This window comes from Misgurnus anguillicaudatus, chromosome 5 (genome assembly GCF_027580225.2).
Source record: "Misgurnus anguillicaudatus chromosome 5, ASM2758022v2, whole genome shotgun sequence".
NCBI classification, from domain to species: domain Eukaryota; kingdom Metazoa; phylum Chordata; class Actinopteri; order Cypriniformes; family Cobitidae; genus Misgurnus; species Misgurnus anguillicaudatus.
The window spans coordinates 32,137,732-32,158,223 of record NC_073341.2 but is presented as its reverse complement, the minus strand read 5'-3'; the positions used below and the strand labels follow the sequence as shown (position 1 = coordinate 32,158,223).

Below are 20,492 nucleotides of genomic sequence, written 5' to 3'. Positions count from 1 at the left end.
AATTATGTTTTTTCAGGAAAACATCGCAGGATTTTTCTCATTTTAATGGACTTTAATGGACCCCAACACTTAAAAGTTTTAATGCAGTTTAAAATTGCAGTTTCTAAATGATCCCAAACGAGGCATAAGGGTCTTATCTAGCGAAACGATTGTCATTTTTAAACCACAACTTCTCGTCTTCCTCAGGTCCTGTGACGTGCCAGCGCGACCTCACGAAATACGTCATCACGTCAAGAGGTCACGGGTGACGTATCGAAACTACACCCCAGTGTTTCCAAATGTGGAGAAAGAGGACCGTTCCGACGTTGTTGTATGTCGCATGATACTAATTAATGTATTTGTGTTTAAAATGGTCCGCAAATGTGCGTTTCATATATGTAACATGTGACTTTTCGACGTCATTACGCAATTACGTGAGGTCGTGTTAGCGCGTCACACGGCCGGAGGAAGAAGAGAAGTTGTGGTTTAAAAGTGCTTTTTTTTCTTACCAATCGTTTCATTAGATAAGACCGTTATGCCTCGTTTGAGATCGTTTAGAGTCCTTTGAAACTTCAATTTTAAACTGCATTAAAACTGTTAAGTGTTGGGGTCCATTAAAGTCCATTAAAATGAGAAAAATCCTGGAATGTTTTCCTCAAAAAACATAATTTCTTCTCAACTGAACAAAGAAAGACATTAACATTTTGGATGACATGGTGGTGAGTAAATTATCTGGATTTTTTTTAAGAAAATTGACTAATCCTTTAATGCCACAAGAGGCATGCATTTCTGTATATACTGTTTTGAATAACATCCTCAAAACAGTTTTTACTTAGTTTAAAGAAAAAAGTGTAAAAGAGCTGAACACCGAAATCAAGTGTAATACATGATCATTTCACAGGCACAGCTGCTGTCAATCTAAAGGTGCAACTTGCAAAATGCTCATAAACTGCTATTGAATTTGATGTTTAGCCCTCTTACACTTTACATTTGCAAAGTTCAGCTACATCTGTCTGTTTCTATTCCTGCAACATTTTAACATATACCTTTGCCATGTATTTTTCTCCTGATGTACTTGCCCTTTCAAATCCCATTTCATGTGAAATTGATTTCATTTTTTACATTGATGCCATATTTCTTATCAATAAATGTGCTTTCATCAGTGGCTTTCCCTGTCTGGCTCTCCCTGACAAACGTGAGAGTGATGAAGGCCCTAAAAGAGGCTTTAATCTCTCGAGCATTCCTAATGAGTTTTTCCTCTACAATTATTTGATAAGACCAGAGACAGGCCTGTGGGCACTGTGAATGATCTAGTACCTGTGCAGATCCCACACATGCACGCATGTTCAAGCGTGCTTACATTTACATGTGTCCATCTCCTTAATGAAAATGAGCGTGCAATGCATAGCGGTTATAAAAAGTCACTAGCGCAATAGAAATGATACACCGCAGACAGATGTACTATAAAACACATGCAGCGACTAACCACGCTGAGGCCAAGCTGCTCGCGCCGGAGGTAATCCAGATTTCTGTGCTCCAGGCTGGCCAGGTAATGCTGCAGACGGGAATAGGTGTACGGGTAGCAGTAAGCGAACTGATAAACGTCATCTTCGCGGTCAAAGCAGAAGGCGAACGACATCACGTAGTTCCTTCGGTGATCAGGGCAGCGGTAGTAATACACATTCTTGGCGGGCAGTCTTTGCCTGTGACAAAAAAATAAATAACATGACATCAAAATTGACCCTTTTTACTTTCTAAATAAGCATCATTGATCAGTTCAATAGTGCTTGTAAAAAATACAGCGTTACTATTTGACACAAGAATATGAAGATGTATTTGTAAAACTTTTCAACTGATGGAAACAAGGCTGTGTGGGTGGGGCAAAATAATATGAATCACTTTAGAGACGGCAAAGGAGAAAAGACAGGGTGAGAAAAAATAAGGAATAAACACTTGCAGCCCGATCAATGTGAAATGCAACTCCCCTGCATCCCCTATAGTCACTCACATTACTGTTGTTTATTTAAACACTCAGTTTCTCTTTCTCATCTGTCCTTTAAAAAAGGCAGATGATGGAAAAGATGGCGAGACAGAAAGAAAAAGAGAGAGAGAGAGAGAGAGACAGAGAGATCATATAGAGATGCTATCTATATGTCAATGCCACAGATGCTCCTACGCAGCCATACAGATAAGAAAAAAAAACTGTCTAGCTAAAACCTAAAGCCCTACAATCACACTTCTTTCTTGAACTTAACATACATATATGTGCCCTGTTTACGCAAGTGTTTTTGCTAAAATATTTAATAGTTTTATGTCTTGATTACAAAGCATATAGGAGGGGTCATCAGTGTTTGAAGCTGTTGTACTTATCATATAGAAATAAACAAATTTCCAGTTAATCAGGTTATGTGCCGGCCAATTGAAGCTCAACATGTGTTAACAGAATAGTGACCCAAAGCAAAGTAGCACATCACCCACAGAAGACCATACCAATTTTGGAGTAGCCCAATCACTTGAGACTCACCCCTATCTGTTTGGGATGGTTTGGTATGACCTCAAGTGAGCCATTCACAAAGCACAAAGCAAATTTCCCCTTTTAGTTGAGCATCACATGAAAGGTTTGATGGAGGTTATTGATGCCAAACGAAGGTCAACCACATGCTTTTCCCATCCTACACTGTTGTGAATAGTTATATGGCCTGTGTCTGAAATCGCATACTAAGTACTTATTGAAATAGATGAAGTATCGACTATTAAAAGATCGACTATCCCCTTTCATAAAAAATCCAGATAATTTACCCACCCCCATGTCATCCAATATGTTTATGTCTGTCTTTGTTCAGTCGAGAAGAAATTAAGGTTCAGGATTTTTCTCCATATAATGGACTTTATGGGCCTCAACAGTATACAGTTTCAATGCAATTTAAAATTGTTCAACAATGCTGAAACGGTCCTCTTTCTTCACACTTGTAAACAGTAGGGATGGGACGATTACCGGTTTCACGATTAACCATGATAAAGTGACCTGACGGTTAGTATTATCGTTTAAAATTGATTTATCATTACAACTGGGTTTGATTACCGTGATTTTGAAAACTCGCTGTAAATCCTGTCCAGCCAGAATCAGTTTGACACAGGCGCGCACGTGCAACATAGTTTTTTGCACAAGAAGGCATTTAAGGGATAATGTATTGTATTAATTCACAGTAAACTTATTAGACAGATTTATTTATTTTTTACCACAGAAATAATGTCAGGGACATGAAATATTAAATTGTGAATTTAAAAAATAAAACTTGTTCAAATGTTTTCAGTGTGTGTATCAAATTTACAATGAGTGAACAAATTTACAAGTTTTTTTAACAAATTTACAAGTTTTTTTAACAAATTTACAATGAGTGAACAAATATACAAGTTTTTTAGCAGATTTGCAATGGGTGAACAGATGTACAAGTTTTTGTGACGAGTTTACAATGAGCGAACAAATTACAAGTTTTGGAACAAATTTACGTTTATTACGGAAAGGGAATACAATACGCTGATGTCACACATCCGAGCCTCTGGTGGGAAGAAACCCGGAAGTATCGCCATGAATCACATGAGAGTTGTGAATGCGATGTTGTGTATTAGGCTGTACATCCTATTAACGGAAAGAGAGTGATAATTTATAACCTTTCATCGCTTCCGAAGTGACTTAAAGGGATATTGGACCTTATTTTCAGGTAAGTGAAATAGTTTTAGTTAGCTAACGGTAGCTTTCCAAGTTGCACACGTTTTTGATGGCAGTAATCAAAATAATTCACTGACTTTCTCATTAGATTACAGACAACACGAGAGGGTGCTTCAAACTTTTTAATCAGGACTGCATTGTTCGTTTGCTCCTGGGGTTACATAGACTGAAACGGGGAAGCGTGACGAGTTTGTTTACATGGTGCTGTAACGTGGATTTGTTTTGAAACTTGTGATTTTGTTCCCTCATTGTACATTTGTTTAAACACTTGTAAATTTGTTTAAAAACTTGTAAATTTGTTCATTCATTGTAAATTTGTTAAAAACTTGTACTTTTGTTCGCTCATTGTAAATTTGTTTAAACACTTGTAAATTTGTTAAAAAAATGTACATTTATTCACTCATTGTGAATTTGTTAAAAAACTTGTAAATTTGTTAAAAAACTTAACTTGTAAATTTGTTTTTAATATTGTAAATAAGTAATTTACCATTGTAATTTATTTTTGCCTTTCCAGGCCACGGTACTATAATCATAATATAAAATTTTCATACCGTCCCATCTCTAGCAAACAGTGGAGCAGTAGTTTCGCATACATCATGCATGACCTTTTGATGCGATAACCTAAAACGGTCACGCTGGCACATCACAGGGCCAGTGCAAGACGAGAACTTGTGGTTTAAAAGTTTTTTTTTTCTCGAAAATTACGATATTTTTGATTGATAAGACCCTTATGCAATGGTTGGGATTGTTAAGAGCCCTTCGAAGCTGCATTGAAACTCCAAACTGTTGAAGACCACTAAAGTCCACCATATGGCGAAAAACCCTGGAATGTTTTCCTTAAAGCTGCAGTCTGGCACTTATTTGGGTTTAAAAATATCCACACAAAAAAACATTTTTGAGAAAATGCATAACCTGCCAGTGTTCAAAACTATCTGCTTGCCTTAGCTCGATTCAAAACGGTAAGTTTGTAATAATGATTTTAATTCCAGTGGTACTGGTGGATTTCCGCGGGAAATTCGAGCACATGTTTGCGTCATTATGTAATTTTTGCATACATAATGAAGGAGTCCCAGCTAGTAGGCTTTATTGCGTGTGAGGATGATGGAGGTGGATATTTATAGCCTTTTCTCACAGCACTTGGTGAACATCTGCAATGCTAAGTTATATAAAAAGCTGTTTTCAGATGCCCATCGACTGATAAGCTTCTGTTTTTAGAAATGTTTTAATGCGTGTGTTTCTATAAACGCGTATAAACTGACTGGCATCACGTCACGTGCAAACAACAGCGCAATGTATGGAATCATATTACAGGACACACTTAAATATCCTGTAATAAACAATACATACGCGGACGCGTGTAACTTACCCGCGTGACGTGTAATAAGAATATTATAAATGAAAATAAATGACTTACTTCAGGAATATTATCTTTCTCCAGTCAATCTTCCATTGATCTGTAAAGTTTCCCACTGAGATAAAGTATCTAACTGAAATGAACGCTTCTTTACTTTTCCTTATTGTCCAGACATAACTGAAGATCTTACTCATGTGTGTATATAAAGTTTATCATCCAAATACGCAGTATTTAGTCTTTAAATTGGATTAAAAAATCAGATAATGAAGTTAGCCATGATGACAGTATCCAAAGGGACGCGGTGATTGACAGATTCTCCTCAATACATTGTGTTCATCCGTGCTGTTTCGTGCCGATGTATAATCCACGTAAAGTTGATTATTCTGCGAATAGCTGCAGATTTCGAACAAAGATGGTGACAAAGAGGAAAAAGGCCGGACTGCAGCTTTAAAAAGCTCTCGACTGAACAAAGAAAGACATAAACATCTTGGATGACAAGATTTTTTTGAATACTATAAATTTGGACATACAACTCGCCTCCCCTACTTCCTTTCACCTACCATATAGTATGGAATTAGGAGATTACGGATGCAGCTCTGGTGTATGTAACAATAACAGCGTTCCTGTAGCTCAACAGACAGAGCATGGCACTCAATGCCAAGGTCATGGGTTCAAGTCCCAGCAAACATATAAAAAATGAAAGCATGATTTTTGGTTAAATCTATAATATCTGCAAAAATTCAGGTAAATCCATATTATTTATATGTGCTTCACTGTACTGTATAATACTATATATACATACATTTTGTCTAGCAAGCTCCTTGGATGTAGTGTTGTGATTGGCTGTTTAGAGCAGTGGTTCTCAAAGGGGGCCGCAAGATGGTGCCAGGGGGGCCCCAGTTTTATGACATTTTATAAAATACATTAATTTATCATGAATTCTGTGAAATTAAACATAAAAAAACAAAACCAGGCAGCACTACTTTGTATAATTTAATGTTTTGTTTAATTAAAATGTGAAGTTTTAGAACTGTTTTTTTGTCATAAATTTTCTTTGGGGGGGCCGCGAAGGAATGCACCGTACACAAAGGGGGCAGCACGCTGAAAAAGTTTGAGAACCACTGGTTTAGAGGACAAGCTCCATCCAGATGTACAGTAGATGATAAATCCACTAAAGCTATACAGGACTATGCAAATAATATCCAATCAAAACAATATAACATCAGATACACTGCTTCATAGAGAGACACACATTCCCAGAGTCCTCGGCTGCATGGACAGATTAAGTGAAGCGATAAGCTGAAAGTGAAATTGTTTATTCTCTGCAGAGGAAAATAAAGCAAATGAACGATCAAACTGAGAATTCATCTGGGGAGGAGGGCTGCTTGCCATCTCTGTGTTTCTCAACATAACATTCATATAGCAACAGTCAAACTCAGCTTTGTGTTATTATCATTACAAGTCACTTTCACAAATACCCACCCATCACAGTCTGTCAATCTAACAGGGTTAGCTGCTTATGCCTGCCTATGCTTGACCAGGTCAGGACCTGCGTCTGTTCGTCATGCACCCCAACCAGTTACACACACTCTCTCTCACACACACACACACACACACACGTTTCTCCCCACGCAGGGTTAATGATACGCTGTGACACCTCACTTTATTTTTTTATTTATCTGTTTGAGCATTATCCCAGTTCCTCTCCAGCGTTTGACCTTGTTGGCTACTGAGCGAGTCGTGGCTATTGATTTTAATTACCCAGCGGGAATTTACTGCTCGCCTTTCCTGCGCCGCTGCGCCACTATTGGTCAGAGAAAATAGCTTCGGCGTTGCTCCCCTTGTAATAGAGAAAGAGAGAGAGAGAGCGCATGGCGAATCTTGAACCTGCCGGGCGATTTTCTATCTTTACTGCAATGCATCTTCTGTCCCTCCATCATTCACTGTTTCTCTCCTCTTGTTGTGGCTGCTGGTAATTTGTTTTATCTAAATGATAGTGGCCCATGCCTCCCTGTGCCGGTGGATGTGCTACACTGCCCCCCGTTCCCAAACACATTTATCTCGCTGTGCGTCTGAGGGGAAGCAAAAAAGGTTGGCACAAAATAACCTACACACACAGGGCTTAACAATTCAGCTGTGCCCTCCTTCACATTCGCACCCCAACTTTAGAAACACACACACAGCGAGATGTCACTCCTTCCATACATACAAAAGGTCAACGCCTGGAGCTCAAGGTCAAACATTTGAACTTGTTAGACTTGTAAAAGTAATTAAATAGGAAGGGCTATCGATGACCATATAAAGGGGTTTCTATTCGCTTGTGCTGTTAGCAAAACATCTGGGTTTGTACCGAGGTGTCATTCTCCATCCAAGCGCTTTTCAACTCCGACGGGCCTTTGATGCTGCCGCGGCTGTCGGCTTCCCTCTGAAGGGAACTAGACGAAGGGGAAAATTGCTGGCTTTCATACGGAGCGGGACATCTTGTCTATATTCTCAAATCAATCAAGCGTAGAGGTCATCACACAGTGGCTCCCGTTCCTCTGACTCTTTCCATCTCTCGCTCTCTTTTCTCCCTCCCTTATTCCTCTAAGAGCACCGCCTGTCGTGTGTTTTAATGCTGTGAAGGTTAAATGGTTTCAAATTTCAGCATGAATCTGTCAAGTGACAAAATTCTTCTCTCATCCTTCTGACAAACACAGGATCTATAACATATGCGGATATTACATCACGATACTTTGGACGTTGAGATCTGTTGAGCCTCTTAGAAGTAAGCGCATGCTATATAATTACTGTCTAATGCTTAAACAAGTATTCCTACTTTATGTTGAAGATTTTAAACTGTCAAACAAGCAATCTTACTTCTAATGTATTCATTGTTGTAGATTTTATACCATCTTCTTCTCTCTCTCAATTTTCCGCTGTAATGTGAGCGGTAGAGGGAATGGAGTGGCCCTCCTGTGATTGATCTATCATTTGGGGCATGAATCAGACTGGAGGAAAGCACTGGATGGCACTGTTACTAAGCAACCTCACTTGCTTTGTGGTCGAGCTGTCCATGTGCGATGGTATGTTTGAAATTAGGGTTTATTGGCGTACGAGTTGCCTGTGTGATTCTCTAAATAGCAAAAAGCATCGGAGGCATGTGGATGATCGCTGCTAGGGCCCTCATTGGCCCATGTGGGGACACAGGAAGTGCACAGGATGTGCTGGTGGTGCACAATATTGCTACAGCACAGAAATTCCTTGTTGAACTTAAATTTAAGCAATTTGAAACTGCAATTAATATTACATTTTTTTACTAGTGAGAAGTTGGCATAAATTATAAAAATGCTAATTCAACTTTTGAATAAATAAATATTTTTATAATTTATAGTAACGCCTATAGTAACTAGGGGTGGGACGGTTCACAAAGCCTACCGTTTGATTCGTATCACGGTTTTAGGGTTACGATTTTCTGTTCTGTACGGTTCTTGTTTTTTTTCTTTAAATCGTTAACACTCAAGAAATTTACTTCAGCATATGATATATAGCACAATTTAGGATACAGTATTAAGAAAATTGTTATATGATGTAATCATGCACATATTGAATTTGACTTGACTTTAAGCACATTATTGGGACCATCTCTGAGGAAAGCTATGTGAGATTTTGATACAGCAAGAGAGAAGACATTGATGACATGCTTTTCATTTACTTGGCAAAAAATCTCTACAAGAACTTATGTGCCTTTTTAGCACACAAAGGTTGAACTTTAAGCACACAAAAAGATTAAACTGACATTTATCAAACTTTAGTGTAGCTATAATCGACGCGTCCACATGAGCGCGAGGGTGCGCGGCAAAAATGACGTCAACGCAGAGTGGGCGGTGGTGCACGTTGAGTGTGCGAGACCCCATTTTGCTTGGCGGTGTGCACGTCAAATTTTGTAACTGTGGGCCCGGCTCCGCAACCCAAGAAGCACGAGTTCCAGGCAAATCTAGCCGAGCATGATGTTTTATCATGCCGGCACCCAGTCTGTGCGTTAAGTATAAACACCTCCCCAAACGGAGGCTCACGCTGTGGAGCCAGACGAAAGTAGGCTTCAGGTAACATTCGGGCACAATGCTACATAGCGCATGCGTCGAACCGTGTGACACACATACGCTCTGAACCGAGACAAGCGAACCGAACTGTTTGGATGGTTTTTTCATTTACCGTGCCACCCCTACTCCTTACTAGTCATGAAAGTTAAAATGAATTGTAAATTGAATTTCATTAAACTTAAAAACCTAAGTGCAACGTGGGCTGCGTCTGAAAACTAAAGCTCGGAATACACTGCAGGATTTTTGCACTCCTATAAGATAATTACCTTATCATATTGTGCGACATGGATCGTTTAAACTTGGGTACGACAAGCATGTAGACTGTACGATGATGACATGGAGGCTTTGGTGGCTGCGTCACACGTTAGCGCAACGTCACCAGCAAGCGCTAGTGGTAAACAAATACCAGTACACCGATCGTAGCAGCAAACACACTGTGTGATGATCATGCTGATTTTCTGACAATGTCAGAAAACTATCGTAAGCTATCTTTGGACGCATTACAGAGAAAACAGCCATCTTTGAACCTTTCTCACTGCAGGACATAGGACCACCGATGAAGAGCCACAATCACAGAAATCACAATGATTGTTTCACGATGGTAATTTTTCGTCTGGGACAGCCAAAAATCGTGCAATGTATCCTGAGCTTAAGGCAGCTGACTTGTTGCCTCGCTGGCTGGTGACTTCGGAGGCATGAATGCAGCTCCAGGAAACGCATTCGGACAACCTTCATAGGCAGCGTGACGAAATTCTGTTTGAAATATAAACAGAGAGCATCTTTGTGATACCTAATCCCAGATTTAAAAACTGCAACACTAAATTATCGCTAGAAATGCAATCAAAAGGTGTAAAAAGTGAAAATATAACTTTATTTACACTAAATTTGTGCTTTCTTGGTTGCCATTTTATTGTTTTAAACTCGACCAGATTCGACCAATCACATTCCCCACGTATAGAATTGTCAGAAAAGACGATGAAGTTATCTCAGGAGACAAAAGTAGACCAATCATTGAACTCGGACGTGCCTTGATGCAAAGTCCTGCAACGGGTCGGGTACCCGAGGATACCCGCATAAAAGTGTCTTAAACGGGTGGATTGTCACATTCCTAAAAGCGGGCGGAAAATTAACTCCGTGCAGGTGGGTAGTAGCGCGAATGAAAATATGTGCAATATTTGTACGTCTAAATTACCATTACACGAGCAACATTTGACATTTAACCCATCACGTCACCACCACTGTGACAGTGCGCAACCTTTAGTGATGCTTCTCTTAGCCTAGTTGGAGTGAGCGTTGCAGGAGTTGCATAAAGTTTTGCCGTTGGTAGCCGGAGGTTGGGAACGTCTTCTCTTGGAAAGCATTTAGAGATGAGACTTTTAGCACAGCGGGGTTGTGTAGGTAGGTTGTATTTTTTCTTGTTCTTTTTTTCATTAATAGCTCTATTTGTGTATAGTTATCAGGTTCCATAGCCTATTTAGGTGCCGATGGTAGGCTACTTGAATGGCGCAAAACAAAGCGAACTTTAGCCTGTTTCATTAGCCCATTCATGACGCTGTTGTGATGTTGAGAGAGGTATGAGATAAAAAATAAGGCACTTTAATTGGAATGATTTTAACGTGTGTGATTTATGCGTGTGTGGGTCGGGTAATGGGCCAAATATTAACGGGTCTGGGTGGGTGCGGATTAATTTTGAAATTATCACGGGTCACGGGTGTGGTCTGGTGCTGAACTTTGCGTGTACGGGGGGGAGCGGGTCTCCAAAAATGGACCCGTGCAGGACTGCCTTGATGCCTTTGAAAGTTGCCCCCAAATGAGATTTCGGCGCAGCCAAGGAATTTTTGGCTCGTTGCTAGATGGTTACTTTCTGAATGGATTTTAAATAAGACCTCTTTGAGATTCTGATCCCTAGATATGGCTAATACATTTACATTATATGTGCTTATATGCATTTGACAGATGCATTTTTCCAATATGACTTACAAGCTATACATTTAATCAGCATCTGTGCTAAAACACCCTGGAATCGAACCTATGATCTTTTGCGCTGCTATTGCAATGCTCTATCAGCTGAGCTACAGGAACAAAAAGGTAAGCAATAATTTCATTTTCAATTTTGAATGAGCTATCTCTTTAACATCAATTCCAAACTATATTTACAGTACACGCCTGTACCAATTACTCCAGCAGATTTATACTTAACTCTCATTCAGAGAAAGCACCTGCACTAAAATGAACTTCAGGGGGCTACTAATGTTTCTTACACTACACCGTTTCATTTTACTAATGCTAAGTGAGTCTGTAGGGGTTTAATAAGCAGTGGCAGATTAACTTTGAGCCTATCGTGATTTATTACTAGATCACTAGATCGAGAAGCATACTGTAGTAGAGTTTTTGCTGCAGTGTTTATAAATTCAGCAGGATGGTATTTGTTTGTATATCGAGTGCTATCATGGTAAAAACATGCTAAGTGCGTGCACACACACAACACAAAAAAACACAAGCACGCATATTAGATTCTGAGCTGCAGTGCTCTTCACAAGCGCAGGGGGACACATGTAATATTAGCGCTTAGAACCCTGGCCATCACGCTGCCTTCACAGCTCGTAAATCATCTACTCATTACAGCTCAGATCATAAACGTACACCCCAGAGAGAGAGAAAGAGACAAACTCTCGGGCTAATATATTCCAACCTAGCGCTCTTTACGACTGCTGCCCGACAAGAAAGAAAAAAAGAGCGTCCGGGCACCTCTAGGGTGATATTTGGCGGATAAGGCTGGAACATCAAAACGCCGTCTGGGACATTCAAACGCGCCACGACAAACTGGTCTATCTTCAATAAAAAAACAAAACTAAGACAGGTTACAGATATTCCCAGGTGGGTCTGTGTTTAGATTAGGGGTAAAATTAAGCTTTCTGCATACAGTGGTGCTGGAGAGATTTGAAATGTATTATATTGAACAAAATATGAGGGAATTGTTGCACCATTGGTTGTAGAAGCAAAAAGGCTAAACAGTAAGTGTTTAATCAATAAAGCAGTTCTGCATAGGACACATAAATGCTATACTGATCCATACAAACACATCCTGACATAAGGGATGCTTTAAACAGCAGTACACACACTCATAAAAAGCTGTGTTGTTCTCTGTAAAAAAAGCAGAATTGACCCTCAATTGGTCCTTGGGGTCTATAATTTCATTTAAAAAAGTGGTTCCCTTTATCTCACAGATATAAAAATTTTTGAATTTTCCTAAATAATATATCTATACATACAAAAAACTGGGCTTGATTCGATTGTTCTGAAGGTATGTAAAAAAATATTTTAAAAAAAAAATCTGATCTTTGGGGTCAAAATTGAGGACCCCTATTGAAAATTAATGGGAAATGCAAACATTTTTATTTTTTACATTTGTCCAAAAAGAAATCAATAAATCCAGCATAAATCTAAAAATGTCCACACAGAAATGAAGGCCTGGTACAAATGCAATGTAGAAAACACATGCTCACACAAACTCACACACACACATTTCAAAATGCATCAAAAACTAAAAAAAATATACTATTTGAAATAATATTTTATTTTTAATGTCCTTTCTAGTGTTTATATCTACATAAATTCACAAAAATGTATCATTAAAGTAGTGATGTGAGCAGTTACCCATATCCAGTAAAATGAATGTCTTTCTATGGGCCTCTAAGCCATTTCTTTCTTAAACAGTAATTTCTTTAGGTTGAATTCTAACCAGCAAAAGGTGAAATTCTACACCTAACATCTAGATCAAAATCCAGAAACAATTTAAATTAAATTTAGATAATCATTTAAGTGATTTTTTTTCATAAAAAAATCTATATTTCACATGCAAGCTAATAGTGTAGTTGAGTTTTTTTTTGTGGTAAATGGGTACAAAAGTACTTCAAATCTCTCAAAACACAGTTTTATTGTAAACAAAAAAATGATATATAGTATATTATTTTCATTATTGAAAATGTATATTTTTCTTACAATTATGCTTTCAATTTTGGGGTCATATAGACCCCAAGGGCCAGTAATGTAAACAGGGAACGAGGACCATTTGAGGGTTAAGTTAATACCACTACGGTAACTAAGCCATGTGTTCAGGTTATCAGGAAACACAAGAACTGATTTATATCCAATCGCACTTAAAGTGACCAAGGCATAAATATACTAGTCAACATTTGAAGTGAATCCAAAACGTTGATCAAATTTATCATTGAGTATTGGATATTGGTTTTAAGACCACTTTTGATCCACTTCAAATGTTGACTAGTGTATATAAATGCATTTTATATAGAGAAATCCCCTGCACTGACCGTATGCATTTAAGTGTGTTCTGTAAGCTCTCACCACGGCCAGCAGATGGCCATAGATGTGTTTAGGTGCTGAAAGTATCGACCCACCTTTTTCCCAAATTGACTCATATTGCATCATCACGCTTAATAAAAAAGATGAAGCGAAAACATGGGCCACACCCTGCCTGTCTGCACAGCGAGGTGCATGTGACCCTTTTTTCACACTCGCTAATGCGTCATTGGTATAATACTCCAAAACACCCAAATGCAGAGCTGTGTGTCCCAGGTGGCTCATCCCATCTGCGGCAGGGATGTAATGGTGTGTGTGTCACAGAGAGAAAGCGTGTATGGTGTATGTGTAGTGAGCCACAGGCAGGCCGAGAACCAGCACGGTGAACGGCGTTAATATAATGTGAGTGTGTGTGTTTGGATATGTGTGACCCCATGGTGGGTAAGTAACTGCCCTGCTGCGCTGAGGGATGTCTTGGGTAATTATCATAGAGCAGATGAGACCTAAGAAGCCGCCAACATGGCGCCATGCCCCCTCATGGGGCAGGGGGCAAAAAAAATCACAGAGGGCACACAGACGTATACACGGGCTGTAGGGGTTGGAGCAGGTGTTGGTAAGAGAAAAGAGGGTAATAACAGCCAGACAGGGTGACGGCTAAGAGATGCCCTGGTGTGATCTGTTTACGTGGTGTTTTTTTGTGGTTTTGAAGACCTTCCCATCTGAGCACCTCTTCGCTCTAGAGGGACAGCTGAGATTATGAGGGCACAGCTGGTGTCGTCATAATTCCCATGACAAATTATTTATTTGTTTGAATAAGAGAGTATTTTTCCATGATCAAATTTTTGGTTTTATTTGCAGAGATAATACTGCATTGTTTCTGAGACGAGACTTGTAAAGCAACTAAATTCAACTTGTGCTGAGCAAAAACAGATGGGAGGCTGGATTTGGGTGGTTGGTTTTGAAAACCAACTTTAGTTGAGCTCACTGAATTCATGCTTGAACAAACCCCTTAACCAGATTTTAAACTTGAAAGCATATGACTCCAATGCTTGTGCTACGAAGATGAATTGTAATTCAGCCCTTGTAGCTGGTTGGGGAGAACTGTTATACCTGTATTTTTTTAAGTGGTTAGGTTCACGATTTTCACCTGGTGAGCGAGAAACATCTCAAATAAATCCCATAGAGTCACAATTAAAAAAAAAAATCATTTGAATTCATAATGATGTGTGCTCTTTGATTTCGATTTTAATCGACCGTCCAATACATACGAATACATTAATAATCTGCTTAAAAAGTCAGAACACTTGCAACTGCTAAACAGGGTTGCCAGATTTTCACAACAAGAACCCACCCAATAACTCTCTCTCTCTCTCTCTCTCTCTCTCTCTCTCTCTCTCTCTCTCTCGGGACAGTTGAGATGTGTTGGCTGACTGCATCAGCAGAGTAGGTGGACTTTAGGAGACGGCCTGGCGCCAGACTGCACTATATCCCCACTTACTGTCTATACATACACACACATGTGCATAAAACTACACACATACTGATGCAACTGGTGAGACTGGGAAATGGACAAAGAGGGATGAGAGTTAATGTAAGAGAGATGGCAGAGATACAATATGAAATCTATCCACATTAGCTCCATTAAACATGGGCATCACATCGAGATCGTATACCAGCAGCATCACCCACTAGCTAATGTAGCCCCAGGCACTGCTGGTATAAGGATGCTGGAAGCAGAGAGGGTTTACTGTTCTCCTAAACCCACATCATCACTTCTCATTTGTCTAAAAGTTCATTGACAAGTTCTTTTGGCAAAAACATCCTTAAATGCAAAATGCGATTATGCCTTCTGGAAAAATACAGTATTATATGGAAGTATTACTGGACACTGCAGGGTGTGTATTTCAGCATTTCAGTGTAAAAGCTATTTTATTCATTGCCTACCACGATTTTTATTACATATTGTTCTTAAAAATTGATAGTTTACATAACACATAGTGTAAATTAATATTAAAGTACCCCTGTAGTCTATAATTTTATCACATAACTCTTTGAGCATCATAATAGCATATTTATGTAATGTCTTACTTTAAAACAGCTTAAATGCAACTCTACACCCCTGCCCCATTTAGTGTACACAGATCTATGATTATGTGAGTTAGTCCCAGACTCCACTTCAGACTATAGATATAAATGTAAATAGATGCTACTTTCGGCAGTGTCAGACACATAACTGCTAAGTCCGGTTTCACAATGCACATGTGAGCTGCAAGTTTGTAGCACAAGATTTTGTGAGCATTATCTATAATGAGCCACGATGCCTCATATTTGACAAGCTTTGTGGTATTCTTATAAAAGATGCGATTGCAAACATCACATAAATACTTGTTTACTCGCACCTGTAACTAAAAGTTCACTCCAGACGCAATGGCCAAACGCACACACAAACACGCAATGCCTCATATTTGATGTGTTTTGTGGTATTCTTATAAAAGACGCGATTGCAAACAGCATATATTTCTGTACAGTAAATTTATTTAATGCAGGATCAAACATGGGAAGGCATTTATTTTGTGTTGCTTTCACAAACAAACACGTGCCGGAATAATGCTGTCTTCTTACATTCCTGCCTAAAGGCTCATTATGCAGCTCATTATGCAAGTCTTTTGTTTCCTCAGCTGTCAATCACAGATTATTCAGGAGCTTCCAGCCTCTTTGCATATTGCCTTCATAAGCAAAAATCAATAATCAATATATTGTTTTATGTGAATGAGTAGGCAGATTGAATTTCACATCATTTAAAATAAATTCTAGACTACCAGATCCTGTTTTGAAAAGTCTTGGGAAAACATGTTAAGAATGAGTTTTGTGGACTTTATCAATCGCTTAAAAATGTAGCTTTTTTAAAAACCACGCATAATTTTTTTCTCTCAAAACTACAAACATATACATACATGTTGATCATATAATATTGTAGCCCAGTTTGTGCTGAACACAGCGTTATGAGACTTTTGCCATTATTATGTTTTTAAGCAAATGAAAAAGCTCAATTGTCAGTGCAGGTCAAAACTTCCAGGGCCCTAAAAACCCCTTAGACCCCAGATGGTTAAAAACACCACATATAACATATGAACAATAAAAATTAGATTTTTACCACAGGGGTACTTTAACATAATATTAACAGCTATTATTAATTCATAACATTAAGTTAATGTTAAAACAAATTATTTATTGTGCATCACGTGATGTCTGAATACGGTAAATGTGCACTGAAGTGGTTGACATTTGGGTGTGTTGGTAAAGTTGGGTGATGTTTGCTGCTGTAATGAAAACAGAGATGAGCAGCAATGATGTCAGTGGTGTTTTCTGTCCACCACACAAGGTGACTCATGCAAGATCAAACCAATATCACACTTGGCTAAATATGGTCTCAAAGGAAGTGATGTCAGCACAAGATGGTAAAAGCCAGCTTGAGGTCAGAGAGCTTATGACTAAAAGCCGGAGACAGAGAAATAAATGAAATCAAATGTAACACTCAATATGGCTGTAGGACTGGAAGCCCCACCCTTTAACAGAAAGAGACAATCAGCTTTTTTTAAAGACTTAGTTTAGAACAAGGTACACCCTTAAAAAAAATAAGCTACCAAAGGTCCCTCACACAGGTGCCACAGAATCACTTCCTTCGTAATTCAATACTAAAACACGAATGCTTAATTCAGTTTTTGTGCTTCAAACAAATCTATGGCCAACATCCATAATCTGTTTAACGTTTCATTATCCTTTTTGTAAACTAGTACACATTTGTATGCCTAGAACTACCAAATTGGATTATTTTGCTCTATTTGTCCAAAACTAATGACACTGCCAAATTGTAAGTGTTTCATTCTAATCCTTGAATCTTTTTTGGATTTGTCAGGGCCTCCCCTCTCTGACTCTCTCTCTCTCTCTTCTTGAATCTTGTCCAGATCTGTAAACCATCTGTCCCTTTGGGGCGTCCCTGCCTGGCGCAGCTTGCAGCCTGTCTGACCATATCCCCGCTAGCAAGAGTGCCAGCTGCAAGTGTGCTCTCTGCATCCCTGTCTCTCTTTTCCACCCCACCCCATGCACCCCCCTTCGTATTTGGTGCCCACAAGTAGACTGGTGTCTCCAGATGCCTGGGGGGGGTGAAGGGGTTTGGGAGGGTATGCTGCCTCCTAGATACCAGATGCTGCCAATTAACTTCCCTGCCACTGATTCACAGGGGGAGTGCGTGTGTGTACACAGTACTGGGGGGGGGGGGGGGGCATGTGGGGAGGCATTTGTGGATAGATGCATGTGTGTGTACAGGTTTTGGGCACATTTGTGATGGCCAGTTTTTAAAATGTCTTTAATAACGTAGTGAAACTTGAGGTACAATTGTCAAAATTGTCAAAAAATGGTCCCTAGCTGTCACTGGGAGAGTACCCTTTAAAACAGTCCTAATATGTACCATTTAGACACAGTTATGTATACATTTGGTACCGATATGTACACTTTAAAAAGTTGGTTCAAAGGTTACTGAAAGTGAAACCTTAAGTTTTTGAGGTGTTACCAATTGAAAGAAAAAAAGTTGATTCAACTTTTTACTTTCTACAGTGTACCTTTGAGGTACTAATATGTACTACTTGGTACAGTATCAATATGCACCAATTAGGTGGGTGATTCTCACGAAAACTTGGTTTTAAAAATGTCAAGCATGAAAATGTAAAAATTGCTTAAATTTACTTTTTTCCCACCAGACATTGAAAAACAAAGTCTGGAGTAAATGGGAACATTAATTTAAAAACTTTTACTTATCATTTAACACTTTTTGTAACATAATTTTAAAAATTAGTCCTAAAAAATCTCATTACCGCAACAGTCAGAAAACATCAACACTGACATATTTTCAAAATGACATGACAAACCTGAAAGAACATAATTTGGAGATTCTGCACATGTATTTAAAATCAAAGTAATATGCTTCTATTAATTAAATTAACATTTAATAAGCATCTGTTGCAGTAATGATAATCAAAATGTCGTGTAAGCATTCTGACAAGACAATATTTCAAATTAACTGTAAAAAAAATGATCTTACCTGGTAGCCATCTTGAAGTAACTGGTCCATGTGCTTGGTCACTCAAAATCAAACTTTATTAAAATTCTGTATGTGTGCTTAAACTGTTCTCAAAAGTGTTGCGGAGGATGAGAGCATCAGGCATGGACACATCATTTCCCTAATTTTTCTTCATTATTATTATACATGAATATTCAGTAAATATGTTTTCTGTCATCTAAAGTAGTCTAGCAAAACATCCATTTATTTTTTTTCTTAATATTTTTGTGTTAATTTGATTAAATTACAACATAACGCATGTTCAAACACAGCCGGACACATTGCGGTAATGAGAATTTCAGCAGAAAATGAGATAAAATTTCCAATTATAAATTCTTATGTTGAAATCACACATTGTGCAAGGTAGAACACAGTATTGTGTTAATTCTGATGCTTTTTAATGTTACTATAGTACACATTTTAAAGCTACAATCATTAGTGCCGTGGTGTTTCAATGGTTTCGTGAGAATCACCCAGGTACTAATATGAACTCTTTAGTACTTTTTGAAAGGGGCTGCCCAGTTGACAGCTAAGGACCATTTCAGTGTCAACAGGTTTGTGTAAGGGTTAGGGTCAAGGCAATAAATATCCTCATTTTAGTTTTAAAACCATTGGGGAGATATGAGCAGTGGGCAAGGTATTTATTAAACTTTATCATATTGTGTCAAACAGGCAGTCAGACAGACAGACAGACAGATAGCACTCTACTATACAGTCTTCTCACCATGCTTTATGCATGTTTGCACAGCACCACATGCCACATGACTTTAAAACATCTCAATTACATTCAGAGAATCCCGCCATGATCAGCCGAGTCCCACGTAAACCGAAATGATGATGCACAACAAGAAACATTACCATACACATTTAAAAATAGTTTAATTTGTTATGTTCAAATATTCTAACATTCACAAACCGCAACTGGTTTGTAGAGCTTAGCACACATTTACATATACAGTACTATATTCATATACAGTAGTTAAGGTGCAAAAACAAAATCAGCCTATTTTATTCTAAAGGAAAACACCACCGTTTATTATATTTTACTATGTTCTTACCTCAACTTAGACAAATTAATACAGTACATACCCTATCTTTTTTCAATGCGTGCACTTTTAATCTTTGTACAGCGCGTCGTAAATGTGTTAGCATTTAGCCTAGCCACATTCATTCCTTAAGATCCAAACAGGAATTAATTTAAAAGCCACCAAACACTTCCATGTTTTCTCCATTTAAAGATTTAAAAAACTTTTGTTTGGAGCCATAGGATTGAATGGGGCTAGGCTAAATGCTAACACATTCAAGAAGTGCTGTACAAAGATTAAAAGTGCATGCATTGAAAAAAAGATCATCAAGTTGAGGTAAGAACATAGTAAAATATTGAAAAACGGTGGTGTTTTCCTTTAAGAGTGAAAAAGGTGTATACTAGTGTATAGTGGATATACACATATTAGAAAAAAATAATACTAATGAAAGTGTAGAATATGACCCCTTTAACTATTTATATTCTCATATATTTCTAAGAGACACACAGTAATATCTGTTGTGGGCCTGTTATAAAAGATAAATGGGTCAATCTCATGAAGAAATGCTGGGGTCATTTTTCATACAAGAAAAAAAGGGAAAATAAAGACGAGTAAAAAAAATAAGTTTTTTATGTTTATAATTTTTATTTTAAAAAAGTAACTTTAAAGGCGGGGTGCATGATCTCTGAAAGCCACTGTTGACATTTGAAATCATCTAAACAAACACGCCCCTACCCCAATAGAATCTGGACCTTCTTTTCTGGACCTTCTTTTGATAGACCCGCCCAACACATACGCAACCCAGGCAACGATGTCGGTTAGTAGACACGCCCCTTACTGCTGACTGGCTACAAATGAAGACTGACTCTTCACAAATGAAGATAAT

The 20,492-nt window shown here is 38.4% G+C and overlaps 1 protein-coding gene across 2 annotated transcripts in view; it reads right to left on the bottom strand.

Annotated features, from left to right (window-relative positions):
* Positions 1–20,492, bottom strand: part of agbl4 (AGBL carboxypeptidase 4) — a 524,893-nt gene that overhangs the window by 233,355 nt on the left and 271,046 nt on the right. For both annotated transcript variants that reach the window (XM_055168759.2, XM_055168758.2), the window contains one exon: positions 1,466–1,682. In XM_055168759.2, coding sequence (XP_055024734.1) covers positions 1,466–1,682 — 217 coding nt within the window. The remainder of the gene's footprint in view (positions 1–1,465; positions 1,683–20,492) is intronic.